This window comes from Callionymus lyra, chromosome 15 (assembly GCF_982586985.1).
Source record: "Callionymus lyra chromosome 15, fCalLyr1.hap1.1, whole genome shotgun sequence".
NCBI classification, from domain to species: Eukaryota; Metazoa; Chordata; class Actinopteri; order Syngnathiformes; family Callionymidae; genus Callionymus; species Callionymus lyra.
This window is the reverse complement of record NC_141832.1, coordinates 19,686,008-19,701,740: the sequence shown is the minus strand read 5'-3', so window position 1 is coordinate 19,701,740 and position 15,733 is coordinate 19,686,008. Positions and strand designations below refer to the sequence as shown.

Here is a 15,733-nt window from a genome sequence, read left to right as displayed (position 1 = left end):
CAGTGTTTCCAGTGGGCGTGGCTTAATCACATTTTCAAATGGAAATATTTCTATTAAAAGATAGTTTTGTACAAACAGACGCATACTGATGAGTACAATAGAGGTCCAAGATCTTGTTAAAATACACTTAAATAATGACATTAGTAGCTCTTTAAATGATTTCGAATCTCTAACTTTGTTTGCCGGTTGTCTGTTTTATAAAATCATATTTTTTGTGTTAGTTTTCTTAAGTAGAGTTGTCGTGGCGGATACAATAGTCAGTCACATCCTAAGCTTACAGCACTTTATAAGGACCTAACGTCTTAATTTTATTTTATAATGATAAAAGAACAAAGAAATGATCCAAATAAAGCAGAATGTAAATGACTAGACCTGATCTGTTTTTTCTAAAAAATGGTGATCTGCCACAATAAAGAATTGTATTAAAGAAAACTCTTTTACTAGGGTGAAATAAAAACATTAAATCTGATCATCAAGTGATTATATAACAAAACTTTTTTTTTTTTAAACCATAAAACGAATCGTTTTGAACACTTAAACTGATTCATTAAAGAGAATCAACTTAGTCATTAATTGATGTTGTCTTTGGATGGCGTGTGGATCTCTGATGCATTTGGACAATCGTCTCCTCGAGGCCGACCGGTTCTCTTACTCCCCCCTTTTCATCTGACCCTCCCTTCAGCTGAAGCACGGCGAGGGATTTGATTATCAAAATGACTAATTATTTCATTACCAGGGAGTGCGGGGCGAGGTGGTATCCACCAAATTAGAAATATAATAACGAACATGGACTGAGCTGCCAACGCATGAAGACATTCATCACCTTTTACAGGCGAGATTAATGTGGCATTTGGACTGCCGATAGCGGCACAGACAAATTCAATTAAGTTTAAGTGAGGGGATGTCAGCGCTGCAGAGAAGCTCAGGCAGGATGCCTGAGGATGAGACGGCAGAAGCGCGGGAGACTGTGATCGAGCAGGCGAGTTTTCGGCGATAGCGCCTTTGCTGGAAACATGGCGCTCACAGCGAGGGAACTGAGACGCTGCACGACTCGGGAGAGTCCGTGAAACTTAAGATTTAGTTATCTGTGAAATGGTTCCGGCGATCGTTGTTACGAGTCAAAAGAGCTAGAGAAGGAGTCGGCGAAAAGTGAAAAAGTCAAGTGCTTTGTTATTGCGGATGGAATGTTTCATCTCAAATTTAGTACAAATGAACTGAGATGTCGAAATTTAGCATAGCGGGCCAATTCTTCTTTGTACAAAAGTCTACTACCAGATAGTTGACTCCAAATTGGTAGCACTTGCTTGTATTCGTGGTGCAGAGTGAATCATAAATTGTTAATTTAAAGCAATTTGAAGATTTTAGACACTTTCTCTAGCTAGCCATGTGGAAGTCCCTTTTGTTAGCTTAAGAAAACAACTTGCAAGGACCATTGCTGGACTTCCAATTCCTGGTGATTTGAAACGGGTATTGTTTAGGTTTTATTTGATAATGGTGCCGGGGATTCTTGAACGTGTGCATTAATAATAAGGTAAGGTAAGGTAAGGTAAAACTTTATTGATAAATTGTTTTTTACCAATAGCCAGCAATTTTTCATAAACAATAAAAAAATATATAATAATAATAAAATAGGTGCAAACGTTTTCAAAATAGTTACCTAACAGTCTGTATGTTTATTTAATGCTAAAAAAAAGGGGGCTAAATAGTGTTTTAGCGAGGCGGCGGTGCATGGGGGGCTTTGCCAGATTTTTGTATTTTAGACGTCTTATCAGGAAGAATGACACAAAAAACGTGAGGGGGGTCAACGAAATAAAGCACAAAAATCTCCTTGGCTTTTTGTTCTGTTACTACCATTAATATCAGAACCCAGTGGCATTATTGAGTATAGGTACTAATCCCTACTGGTGGATGAACCAATCTAAGAGGAGGCTCACCACCACTCTACAGGGGAGTCCAATGACATCTATTTGCCTACCATGGACTGGAGATGTTGGAGGGTTTTTTTAAAAGAAGAACTATCTTTGTTTAAAATGGTCACAAATTACAGATGGTCAAGCATCGCGAGCAAGAGATATCACTGCTTTAAACAATAGCAAACATTCTACTGTGCACCCTTGCTATATTGGTTTAAGTTTTACATGGTGTAGACACCGAGTATGTTGAACTTATTAGCAAGAATGAACAACAACACAAAACAAATGGTTCTATGTCTTGAGTGGGATAAACATCTACAGAAGATGGTGCCATTTTCATCCAATGAGATTTATGAAACAAGCAGCTATGATATGGTTGCTGTATACGAGCTCTACACTTTTTAACGTTCAGGGTATGACTTGCACGGTGGCACAATGGTTAGCACGAACCTGCAAGAAGGTTGCAGGTTCACTTCCCGGTTGAGTGGGAGGCGACTTGTGACCTTTCTGTGTGGAGTTTGTATGTTCTCCCTGTGATGCTTGGGTTTACTCCAGGCACTCCGGTGTCCTCCCATAGTCCAAAAACATACAGAGGTTGATATAAATTTAGGAAATAATCCATAGATATGAGTGTGTGCGTGAATGGTTATGTGTCCCTATGTGCCCTGGGAGAGTCCTCTCCAGGGTGTCCCCAACCTCTCGCCCGAAGATTGGGATAAACTCCAGTTCCCCGTGAACCCCATAAAAGAATAACAGTAGAAAATGGATGGATGGATGAAATGACTTACTATAAATGGCTAGCTATAAACACCAGCGTCCCAATGAGCAGAGTGCGAAACTGTAGTGCGCGATAAACACTCAATTGGTGCACTCAAACGGCCAGAAAATTGAGTGTGGATCGATGGACCACCCTTAACGGCTGCCATCTTAGTGATGTAGATGATGCTAAATGGAAGCTACGTGCAAATACTGCCGTAAATATTACGAGAAAACACTTTTTTTTTTACCACACAAGACGACAACAATAATAACACAATGAAACACAACTTAATAACTTAAGTTTCAATTGGTGAACAGTGCAGTCAAGTGTCGGCGATAGCGTTAAACAGTAGTAAAAGAAGAAGTTGTTGAGTTATTTCCGGTAAGTGTGTAGCGGCAGTGTTTGATTTGAGGCAGTACTACATGTCGAAAATTTGCACACTGGCCAAGTACTTGCACTATCTTAATGTGTACTATAAACCAGTGCACTCTGAGAAGTGTGCAATTTGGGACACAGCCGTTGTCTTACTATCCTTAGCAAATTCAACTGTGTGGTCTGGAGTCTTGCGGTTCTTGGGGGGCTACTCTCGCTGAATCTGTCAAGCATATGAAGCATACCAAAAACATGGCGCGCGAGGAGTCGGACCAAAAGAAACGTCTAAAGATCCTATCTGAAGCAACATTTAAAGTTCAGCTTCGTTGAGCTCCTGCTGGTCCACCTTTCACATGTCACGCCGCCGTTTCATCTTTTGCATTTCAAAAGCTTCTCTAGCACTTCCAGATGCATCAATGTGGAAAAAGAAAATCTCTCTTCTTGTCCGTTCCCTTTACGATTGACCTAGTCGGATCTGGCAGGCAGCTGTACTGATTGAATCATGCTTGCTCGCCTGTGTTTGGAGGAGTTCCAGACAGCTGGGAGTAAACGAAGGGGCAGAACCAGGACCGATGGGGATATTTTTACTCTCATCGGCCTGGGAAACCCTCTGGGTGTCTGGGGTCAGAGGCAGGACAGTATGGCTGAATATAGTTAAGATTAAACCTCAGACCAAAACCCAAAACATTTTGGCTAAATGCAACCAAAATGATAGTAAGAGATCATTTGAGACCTGTTTTCAGAGATCAATAATCTACAAAGATTCAAACCCTGATGTGTATATGAATGAACAAGTTTTAATTTCAAGCTCGGTGTGTCTTGCTTTTCGATATTTACAGAGGAAGTCAAAATTCAGCACCTCAGCAGGTTTACTTTGGGGGAAAACATGATGTCAAATGCAGATAGTAAGTAAGTAAGTAATTTTTATTTATATACCGCTTTTCCAGACCAGGGTCACAAAGTTGGAAAAATGTTATGAACATTTTTAAATAATATATAAATATTCCTTGTCTCTATATATTACTGACTATGTATATATTATCATAGAAACAGCAATTGATATTCTCTAACAAAGTTTAAATGGCAAAAATAAAAATGTATAATTCCTATCCAAATATTTAAAAGTAAAAACTATACACACCAGAGGATTCAAGGGTATTATCTACAAACAATCGGAAATTAGGATCATGTTTTGATAATTTAACCATTTAAAGTCGGCCAGTAATGTCTGAAAACATTGTGATGGATAAAAATAAATAATCTGTCAATACTTATAAAGGTTATCAATAATACTAGAGACTCAGACTAGAGTAATAGAACATATTCTGGATTCATCGGAGGCGAGTGTCAGCAAACAAGATCGGATAATTCTCACTGTTGAGAAAACAACATTGGTTGCCAAACTACTGCCACCACCGGGCGATGATCATTGACCTCCAGTAGGGTCAGGATTTAATTATCCGTGGATGAAATGAGAATCTTTTAATGACTAAGGTAAATCAACAAGGACGGTGAACTAGTGCTTCTCCAGGAGTGAACTAAGTAAAAGACCTGTATCTGGGCTGAGATCTTATCACACCTTAAAAAGGTTCCTGGAAGTTCTGCCCAGAAGGTCACATTTTTTTGTCGATCTGATCTAACTAGCATGGCTACACATTATGACTTATTACATCACGTGCACATAATAGTTTGATTTCCATGAACTACCTTCTTTTGTGCTCACAGTGTTGTAGACAATGGTTTATTGTAGAGAGAGTTAAACAGAAATTATTTTAGGTTCCACTATTTTGGAGGGTTTGATTTTTTTCTTTCACTTCCTGTCTCTCCGTTTCTAATCCCTTGAGCTTGACTAGTGGCACACGGCTGGAACAAATCTGTAATCAAGACCTGACCACTTCAACATAGACATGTAAACATAGATGCCGCATCGACTGTAGACTGATGTGTATAAAATGCCGCCATCTTGGTACAGTGCCATCAGAAGCAGCGCCGCATTAACAACTACAGGGAAGGAGGTACCTCTCAATATTAAAACACAATTATTTGCTGAATTCTGGACCAATTTTCAAATGCTTTGGTCCGTATTTCTTTCATCTATCAAATTCATCATATTCAAAAGTTTTTTTTATTTTTTTTATAGATTTTACAGTAAAACATTCCTTCTACTAATGTATATCTATCTGGTCTGAGGTTTGAAAAAAAACCCCAGTGAAAAACCTTGACAAATGAGCGATTTATGATCACTTTTATAGTGTAAACACAGCATTTCCCTACAGACGTAATGCACTGTAGGAGCGAGTGGCACTGTACCAAGATGGCCGCACTGTTTAATAACTGCTATAGTGGTCGGCAGCAGTCGATGTGGTGTCTATGTATATAAGTCTATGACTTCAACTACCTGAATCCAGACCCGTGAGTGCTTTGGTAAAGTTGTTGTTTCAGTGATCTTCTAGTTTCGACTTTATTGTAATTCCGCCTTTTATATCTCTGATTCTCAGTGTTTGAGTAAGTTTCTTGTTCTATTGTGAGTGTTTTGACCTACAGATCTTTTGTTATTTTAACAGACTGAGTTTTTTTTTTTTTGTTTCCTGTTTTCTCTTTTTCAGTAGACTTTTCGTTTCGAGATATCAGACTTTGGTAGCTATAAGACTCTTGTTGTTCTTTTTATTGTACTCAGTTTTTTCATTTTAAATTATGTTCCATTTCTGCTCATTTTTTTGGGCACTGGTAACTCGCACTTGCACTTTAGGTTCCACCCAAATATTTGTAATCATAAAAGTTTACACGGCTGTATATTGGGAACCATTTTTTAATTTCTGCTTTCAGATGTCTATGACTAAATATGTTCTTAAGAATTTGATCCAACATGTTTTAGAAATGTCTTGATATTGGAAACACTATAGAAACATAATATAATATAGACAATACAACTTTGGAGATTTTTGGTTTTTATTCCATGTAAAATGTTGTAATAATGTTGCCTAACTTACTACATTTTTGCTATAAAGCTACAATGATGCTCCTCAATACTTCACTATGTAACCACTGTACCACACTATATACTCATATATATACTACTTAAGTTGGTAATCTAATAAAACTACAAATTAAACTAATGCATTAAATACATCCATTCACAAGACTTTTTACAATATATTTAAATAAAATGACAGAGAATCTTTACTCTCTAATACTACAAGAAGATCATTTTGCGAGCCGCATGAAATTCTCACTTCCTGCTCTAACATGAGCAAAATGTTCTGAAAGGCTAAATAAATATTTCATTTTCAAACGCTTCCTCCCCCTGTGATTTGAAGGACGACCAAGACACCCAAATAATACCCGGCCAATTGCCAAGCTTAATAATCCTGTTTCTGGTTTTCATGGACAGCATTTCAACAAAGTCATTAAGATGTTTGGTGACTTGAGGATATTTGCCTTTGGAGACGATGAACAAATCTCTGCGACCTTCAGAGGTCGCATCCCAGTTAACTAATGGAGCGCCACCAGCTACGTTTAACATTGGACAACCAAACTGGAGAAAACTGGTGAGTTTTGATTGAAAAAATAATAAATATACTGCATTGATTAGTGTTAATAATTTTTAGAAATGTCTGCTTATTGATGGGATATTGTTACTTGCTTGGATTTATCCTTTTTTAATGGATGATGCAGTTAAAATAAACTGATATTGCACCAATAATATTATGATTATTCAATGTACAGAAGATGGCATGCACAACACAAAGAGCGTCACAGCCCCGGCATGCTGAAAACGGACACCGGCGCAGCGTAGACTTACCATGGCACCAACGCTGTATGTTGCTGCTGGAGTGAGTGCGTGGTTGTAGGGGTCGGCAGCATATACTCGTCCGTAACTGCAGGGAAAAAAGCAAAAACGGTGTCAATTAAGCTTTATTTTGAACATAACTTGTTACTTTCACTAACAAGCTGTTTGGTGCATAAATTGAAGAACAATCGAATAGGAGACATTCAATAAGTTCTCTATTTTTAGACAAAAATACACAGCAGCTAATTCCTTGTGAAATCCCTCCCCTCGCCCGTCCACGATAAGAGCCAATCAGGAGCCAGCGTCTGTGCTTATAATTGAGCTGATTTGCATAGCAGCCCAGTGGTTGAAGCGATTAGAAGTTAATCCCGATTAGTTTTGGACATTTGCTGTTTGCTTGCAGCCCCCCCGCTGCCTCCCCTCTTCCCACCGCTACAAACCCTCCCACACAAAAGACACACGTGCGCGCACACACATGTACGCACACACATGTACGCACACACACACACACGCTACATTTGACCTATCTTATCTCCCGGCACAGAACCCTAACCCGTCGTTGCATGCGTGTGTGTGGAAGCGTGTGTTAAGCTTCAGCTAACGCACAAATTCAAATGCAATTTCCCTTTTTTCTTTTTTTGTGTTGTTGTTGTGTTGAAACGGAAAAAAAAACGAGAATTTAGACACGGAAAAAAGATGTTGAATATCTATCGAGGTGAAACACTTAATTAATTTCAGCTGTGAGACATTTCTGCTGCTTCTATCAAACGCAAACAAAAAAGGAACAAGGCCACAAAGAAAATGTGTTTTTTTTTCGGAAGATTTTGCATAATAAAAGGAGATACTGACTGAAGAAGACAAATTAAAGAACTGACAGATGGGACATAGATGCTTGTTAGTCTTATCAATGAAACCCTTGTGATGCCAGAAAAGTTGAATTAATTGAGCAGAATGTGTTTTAGAATTAGTCCTAATGTACTCATTATACATGAAGGCGAATAAAAATGAGTCTTTTATTTTTGTATGTTATGTTTGTATTGCTAAAGTGACATAAGCTAAAGCTAGTTAGCATCAAAGCCACAATCCACCAAGACACGATGTTAAAACCGCACTATGTGAGAGTCAAAATGTTGTTTCTGTCGCCCCCCAGTGTTAGAATAGTGTAGATGCAATGTTTGTTACAATTACAAAGCAAGACAACAGTGCTGTGTCTCAAATCGCATACTTCTCTTCGTATACTAGAAGTTAGTATGCATCAGGATAGTGTACATACTAACTAGTACGCAAATTCTCAACAGATAGTATGTCTGAAATCAAACACTGCCGCTACGCACTAACCGGAAATCACATGACAGCTTCTTCTTCTACTTCTATTTAACGATGTTTCAACCAGCTGTTTGAACGCTATCGCCGACACCTGCTGGCAGCATGTTTTGCAAGTTTGGAAGAAGAAATAAAGTAAAAATATGAGAATTGAAATATTTGCGAGATATTTAAGCTGTTATGAGCACCGAAGACGTTTCATCCTTCTAATGCTGCTGAAAATGCACCTGTAAGTATATGCATATACCTGTATATGCATTTATATATGACGTAACTTCCGTTTAAAACGTCATTAAGATGGCGGCCGTTTAGGGTGGTTAGTGTCCATCGAACCATACTCAGTTTTGTGGGCGTTATAGTACGCCAATTTAGTGTGCATGGCAAACTCAATTTCTCATACTTAGAATTGAGACGCACTTACGCACTAAAAATACTAACTTTGAGTACGCTAGTATGCGATTTGAAACACAGCACAGGTCTTGTGTAAGTTTCTCTTTTTTTTTCGTCCTGGTAACTTAAAAAATACGTCATGAAAACACTGTCTCTGAAACGCCAATGGAAACAATTGATGGTTTGATGAAGCTTCGCGAAGCAGGGTCCTCGTTTCTGAGCTCAGTAGATGATGCTCTTCGCTTAAAACTAATGTGAGGTTTAATTAAAGTACATTAGTTGCTCATAGCTCAGGATTATACAGCAAAGAGTGCCATCAACCCATCACTGCTTAAAAGAAAACGGACCTAAATGTTCACTGATGAATGTGAAACTGTAGTCAAAAATCAAACCGAGTCGGACCCAGATGTGTAGTTTGTCAAAGCAGCATAGCGTGCAGGCCGGAGCACATCTGCATGAGAGACCATGCGGCATTGACATCAATATTTTACAGCACGTGGGTCGCACCAGGTCCGCTCAGGCTTTATGAAAGCAGCTGCTCTCGCCCCCTCGCTGTGATCACCGCGGCGACAACATGACCCACAAGTTTCAGGCAGGACCCCAGAAGCAGATGGCAACATCCAGACACGAGAGTGATGACGGCGCTCTGAGTTGAGTCATCAGAATCCTCCGTTTATCCGAGAGGCGGCTCGAACAGTCATTCACGGAGAAGACCGTCGCATATACACATGGTGAGACTTTCATAGGGGTCAGACAAACAAACTACTGCAGCCACACGTGCACAATTACACATACATTTGAGATATTTGATAATCAGACCAACTTTCTATAAGAAAAAACACTTTCAGGTGTGATAAATCAGGTCATTATTAAACTATAAAAATGTATCTTTACATCGTAGTATAGTGTGACCTTAATTCTGACTTGCACAAGAGGAAAGTGTAAAAAGAGAGGGTTCATGAAATGTTTTCCCATTTCCATTTCATGCTTTGTTCAAGGATATCAAAACGTAGTAAAAATAAAAATTATTTTGCACCAACAATGCATTTCCTCCCTCATTTATTCATACTTATTTAGAACAATACAGATTATATATATATCTAATATATACCCGTTTTTGCGGGAATTCATTTCATCGTCACTTCCTTTTTCTCCTCAGCTGATTTCGGATAGAATTACACGATGTAAAATAAACAGCAACACTATTATTTTGACATTCAGACAAGCTTATTCATATATAAAGTTAACAGAGAATGTATTTTTCTCTCTACCACATTGAAAAGCGTAAAAATAATATCTTTGTTAAAAATGCATTGTGTGTGTGTGTGTGTGTGTGTGTGTGTGTGTGTGTGTTACCTGTCACTGTATGCAGCAGCTGTGGCAGCAGTAGGCTGGGCATATCTGTAGGCAGTGTAACCACCCTGTAAAACACACATCAGGGACAAATACACGGTTACATGGGTGTGCGACCAACAAGATTCAGCTGTGACAATAATCATCCGCACTGTTGAAATACACAAATATAGACAGAACAATTCCCATATGCATGTTCCCTCTTGTAGATACTGAACTGGCTTTTTTTAGAGGAGGATTAGGATTGTCAATGGACTACTATATACATTTGCAGCTGTCTTTGAATCAGTGATAAAATAAATACATGTGTAATGGATTAAATAGTAGCTGGTTTAATGTTATTTGATTTTACATTGTAAAGTGTATCCTAGTCAATTTTCTTTTAATATAAATCTTAAAAAATCCTAAATTAATTCCACAACCACAACAAAGTATTGGATCGTATCCTTTGTAGGTAGGTAGGTAGGTAGGTAGAACTTTATTTATTTATTTATAACTTTGGGTCAATTTTAAAGGAAAAACAAGGAAAATATTATCATATAATTTAGGTATTTTACATTTGTCTCTTAATTACTTTTTATAGAATATCTTAATAAACCTGCAGACTTATAAAGACCGATGGACACATAAAGCAAACAAAGTAAATAAATACATAAAGTATTGCTATTGTGAGTTTAGTCGGAGACTTACAAACATTTATATAAATTGATAAAACAACAAAAAAAAAGACTTAAAATGCTTTTAAAATACATGTTGTCAGATTAATGGGGGGATGGGGTTGTTTGGGCAGGACTATCACACTTTTTATTTTTTGTGTAATGCTGAAAAAAATCAAAATGAGTCAAATAATGTTTGTTAGTTTTTAATATACATACTTAATATCTCTAATAGCGGTAATTAAATGTCCAAAACAGCGACATTATTATGAATCCGAATCATTTTAATTATATTTATGATGAGTTAAAGGAGAAAAAATACACTTATTTTCTTTATGTTTTGAATTTTCCATTTTCTTTTTGCAAAGTCTATTAAAAAAAAATGGTATTATCTTATAATTCTTCATAAAGATGACATATTCTCGTCTATATTATATGGAGCTCCGCCCCGATCACTTTGAGTGAGTGAAAGTCGTCACCCCTCTTCGCCGTGCAAGTGAGTGTCAGCGAGATGAAGGGTCGTGACGGGTAGATCACGTCCCCCGTTACTCACTGGACACTCCACTGTTTGCTGCAGATGGTGTGATTAATGGACGCCCTGCAGCTCCGCCTGTGTGTGTGTGTGTGTGCACGTGGCCCGACATATGGTCAAGGTTCAGCCTCCGCACATTGAGAAATTTACGGCACCATTTTAAAGATCCGTACCGAATACTCTTTTGAAAAATATCACCTTGTACTTTTAATCCGCGGTAATCCTGCTTTCCTACACACACGTCATCACTTGATGGACGTAATTAGAACGTCAGTCGCGGTGAAATTTGGCTCCGGGAATGATTTTGTAAGGCTGCGAATGACGTCCGTGTCGGCCCAGGCCTGTGCGCTTCACTTAGAGAGCGCTGCTAATAAAGGCAGGGTTAAAATCATTAGCAGGGTTTGGAATTACCTGCTCTTTAATGACTCACAGAGAATTGAGCTCAATGTGTCCCTGGTGCTTTATCAGTCTGAACAAGCTCACACACTGTCACAGTTTGTCACAGAGTCTGCAGCACTTACTCGAACACTTCCTCCTGTTGCCGCTGTTTCTGATGACTCACTTTGAAGTAGTGAGGTATGGATGACGCTTCGTGAAACAGTGTCATTGTTTTCGGAGGACGCTCGCTCCCTATTGCTTTGAGTAGCCATTTTACTGAAACCTCATAGAATTTTGAGAACAGAAGGCGCCACCTAGTGAGCTTTAAAAATAAAAACACTGTTTCATGAAGCTTCATCAACCCATTGCTAGTTTATATCGACTTTCTGACTTCCAAAAAAAACAAAACCTTGTAAGATTTTGGAGGGCGGGGGGGTTATTTAAAATACTTATAGATAGAAATACGTCTAGATATCTATATATAATTAACTCGATGCAACAAATATACGTTGTTTTTTAATTTATTTTCCATATAATTTGTATTTATCTATATTTATTTTTGAGATTAAATAAATAATCCTGGAAAATATGTCATCCTTCATAAACTTTATCTTCTATATATTATATTATATTATTTATATTATTATTATCATTATTAGGTTAGGTTCATCAGTCCATCTCTAGTTTACACTGACTTAAAAATAAAAGATAAGCACATTATTTTACTGATCCTTTTAGATTAGATTAGATTGACTCTATTAATTCCTTCGCCAAATTGGCTTCCAGTTCACAGCAGACATCATAAAAACAAGAACAAATAGCAAAACAAGTATAAAGAACATATATCAAAATAAAAACATAGATCGAAGGAAACAACACATAGAAGCAGATACAAATATTAACATAGAATAGAATCATATTTTTACTCCACTCCTGCTCCCAAACTCAGAATTAAACAATCTAATAACACGAGCAATGAATGAGTCCCTGAGTCTATTAGTGTTGCATCATGGGAAGGAGCATTCGTGCACTCATTCTGCTTCTCTGCTCACTGATGACAGTGTTCAGAGGATGATTTAAGAAGGGATTTGATCTAAAAGATTCTGGGAATTACCCAACATAAAATTAAGAATGGAATATTCAGATGAATTCTAATGACAGATTAATGACATGCAGGAATCTCAAATCCCAACAGCTCACTCATTTTCATAACTGGTCATTAATAACAGACTTTAACATTAATAACTACTACTATTAGGAAGTTATTTATATCTGTGCGACGAACCTTGGAATATACATTTTTTCTCCCTGTCCCTCTTTTGTTTAAAAGTTAAAGAGTATTAGATATTTACATAAAAAAAGAGATTTACACAGAGAGGTGTAAGAAATTGTAATTGGGAATAAGTCAGCAACCATCCTAACGGAGATTCATTTAATTTGATCTTCAGTTGGAAATGTTTCGGGGAAAGAAAAGGTGACACAGACGTGGACGCATGAATCTGGACTGCAGCCGTGACATGAAGCCAATAGAGATCAATAGCTTTTCTGTCTCATCCTGTGATCCATTCGTCAAACGCGCCTGGCTCTACAATAAACACTGCGTCCCCAGCTCTTGATCTCAGCGTTAATGAATATTAAATGTTCCTTTTGCTTTGGAGCGATCAAGCCCTGTGGCGGGGGCGCCGGGTTAATAGGGGGCCAAGGAGGTCGGATTTTACGAGAGAATTGCCTGCGAGACACACACACACTCATGCACACACACACACATACAGAGGGTTTACTGTAACAGCTTTTGTGTTTTATCAACTGTAAAACTGAAGGTCTGTTTCCAATGATTTATTACAGACATTGCATAATGTTTCCTAGATAATAATTCATATTTAAAAATGCATTAGAATTAGAATGGGTGTCATTTTAGAAGCAGCGTGATTGTCTGTCTTCACAAAAGTGTCATTTTGATTCAGTCATTTTAGATTTTATGCTTCTTTTTACGAGTAAATAAGGTCTAAAAGACTTTGCTTTATTTGATTTCTTGACATCTACAACAAATATAAAAGAGACTTTAATAAACTGTCAAAGATAATCTAGTCTTGATAAGAACTCTCAGTAGAATTTAAGGCCAAAGCAATCAAGAGCTGTTTTTAAAAAGAGTCGTCTATGAGTCTTTTCTACGCTTACAGTGATTGTCTTCTGATTATTTGTGAAAGGAAGATGCTCTGATTTTGGGACAAACCATTTATCCGAGGGCTTGTTTCACATGGACTGTGTTCATATGTATTTTACTATTTTACGTACTAAAGAAGTGTTTCAAAAATCAGATTAAAAAAAAAAAGGTTTCACTGATGCAATGTGGGAAACCACCACTTTGATTTTGTGATTTTCTTTTGTGAATCATGGTTGGAAAGGTTGACTTTTAATCATATTATTACTTTTTATTCTGTAATATATATATAAAAATGAACAGATTTATCTTTTCACATGCATCATGTTATTATATAGCTAGAATTTTTGATTTTTAAAACAATTATTAGTTTCTTTCTAAGGTTGTTTTGTTTAAACAGAAACAGTTAACTTTGGATAAATAATCCACAATAAAGTTGCATTGACGAATATTGTTGGACAAGGGCGGACAAATGATTCGACCGTCTCAATTGTTGATAATTATAATTTTTTTAATCCAACGTTTTTCAAATAAGTGATTCTCTAATATGGAATCTTTCATCTACCAACCTTATCTTGTTCGCAGTGCAGTTTATCTATTTTGCAAATTAACCTAAAAGTCAGCTACATTGTATTTGATAAAAAAAACAATGAGACACTAATGAATAGTTTTTCAGTTTAAGTGTTTATAAACAAACCCAAACATTGATAAATCGCCTTTCCAAATGGGAGAAAAACATTGTTTCACCCAAGTGACTTGAAACCATCTCAATCAATTCAAGTTGATTATCTGTCGTTGCAATATCTACAACTTGGCTACATTTTTTTGTAGTCAACTTTTGTTTAGTCAAATCATTTAATGGACCATTTTATGGGATCAAAAAATGGTTAAAACTATACATTAGAATAATTTAAGATAAAACCAAGTACATTTTTTCAATCAATTTAATTTAATTTCAAGAAGCTTATCACGATTAACATATAAAGAGGAACTTTTCATTTATATAGGATCTTCTTTTTAGGGGATTTAGCTTAAATATCTCTATTTTTCCCTTAATTAAAAAAAAACCTTTTTTTTCTTTCAATATATTTTTAGACTGTCCCATTTTCTGTTTAATTAGTTTTGTTAAATTAGTTTTGAATGTATGCTAATAATGTTATGGCATCTTAAATTAAAACTAGAACTAAAATCCGAAATATGATATAAATTCTTAATAGTTATATTTTTTGTTATAGTGGTACTGGTAAATTTGAGTTGACTTTTGCTTAAAAACCCCCAAAATCATTTGACAAAAATGGTTGTGTACTAGTGTGTAATGGTGTGTTAGGATAACAAGTATGACAAAAGCAATAACTCTAAGTACTGGGTCAGTTTGTGGATCTCTCCGCAGAAATATCCTAAAAAGGAACACGTCAAATCAACATGGAGCTTCGGTGTGATGGGATGAGCACCAGACTGTGACGTGATGGACCGCCATCCTCCCACAGAGCATGAGCGTTGAAGGGTTAGCACTTATTTGTTCTAAGAAGCATCGGTGCACAAACAGCGGAGATGGCGGTGTAGCATGCAATGTCATACCTATAAATAATACTTACATAAATATCTGCACCATAAAATCCATCCTGGTAAACAACACTGCAGAGGATGCAAACACAAACAAACAGACAAACACACGATAAAACAAAAACATTCATATTAGTGCATGTTGACATGCAGGTCATCAGGCTAGGCTAACAACCAACCTCGATCTCACAATGCAGATAGTAATGCAACCAACAGAAAGAAAAGAATAACAAGAGGAGTAAACTGAAACTGAGAGTCGAGCAGGAGACCTGTTCAATGGTTTGCTAAGAAGGCTGGAGAGGTTTTCAATCAATACTCCAAAAATCTGTAAAAAATCTGATTATATTTTTACCTATATACAAATATAGACCACCTTTTTTTCTCCTCAACTAATGGTTTAGCAATAAAGGTAGTGGCATCTGTGTGTATCATGTTGCTAACCCGAACACAAAGGAAAACATGATGACTAAAATCCCTGTTTTCGTCGGTACTATGTCATAACTAATGTTTTTTATCAGTAAAACTATGGAAAATGTCTTGAT

At 37.0% G+C, this 15,733-nt stretch overlaps 1 protein-coding gene across 6 annotated transcripts in view; it reads right to left on the bottom strand.

The window, feature by feature from the left end:
* rbfox1 (RNA binding fox-1 homolog 1) overlaps nucleotides 1–15,733 on the bottom strand; it is a 186,860-nt gene that overhangs the window by 4,512 nt on the left and 166,615 nt on the right. For 5 of the 6 annotated variants that reach the window (XM_087810096.1, XM_087810097.1, XM_087810094.1 and 2 more), the window contains 3 exons: nucleotides 15,224–15,263; nucleotides 9,905–9,969; nucleotides 6,848–6,923 (listed from right to left, as the gene is read on the bottom strand). In XM_087810096.1, coding sequence (XP_087666222.1) covers nucleotides 6,848–6,923; nucleotides 9,905–9,969; nucleotides 15,224–15,263 — 181 coding nt within the window. The remainder of the gene's footprint in view (nucleotides 1–6,847; nucleotides 6,924–9,904; nucleotides 9,970–15,223; nucleotides 15,264–15,733) is intronic. The other variant, XM_087810098.1, reaches the window with a different exon arrangement.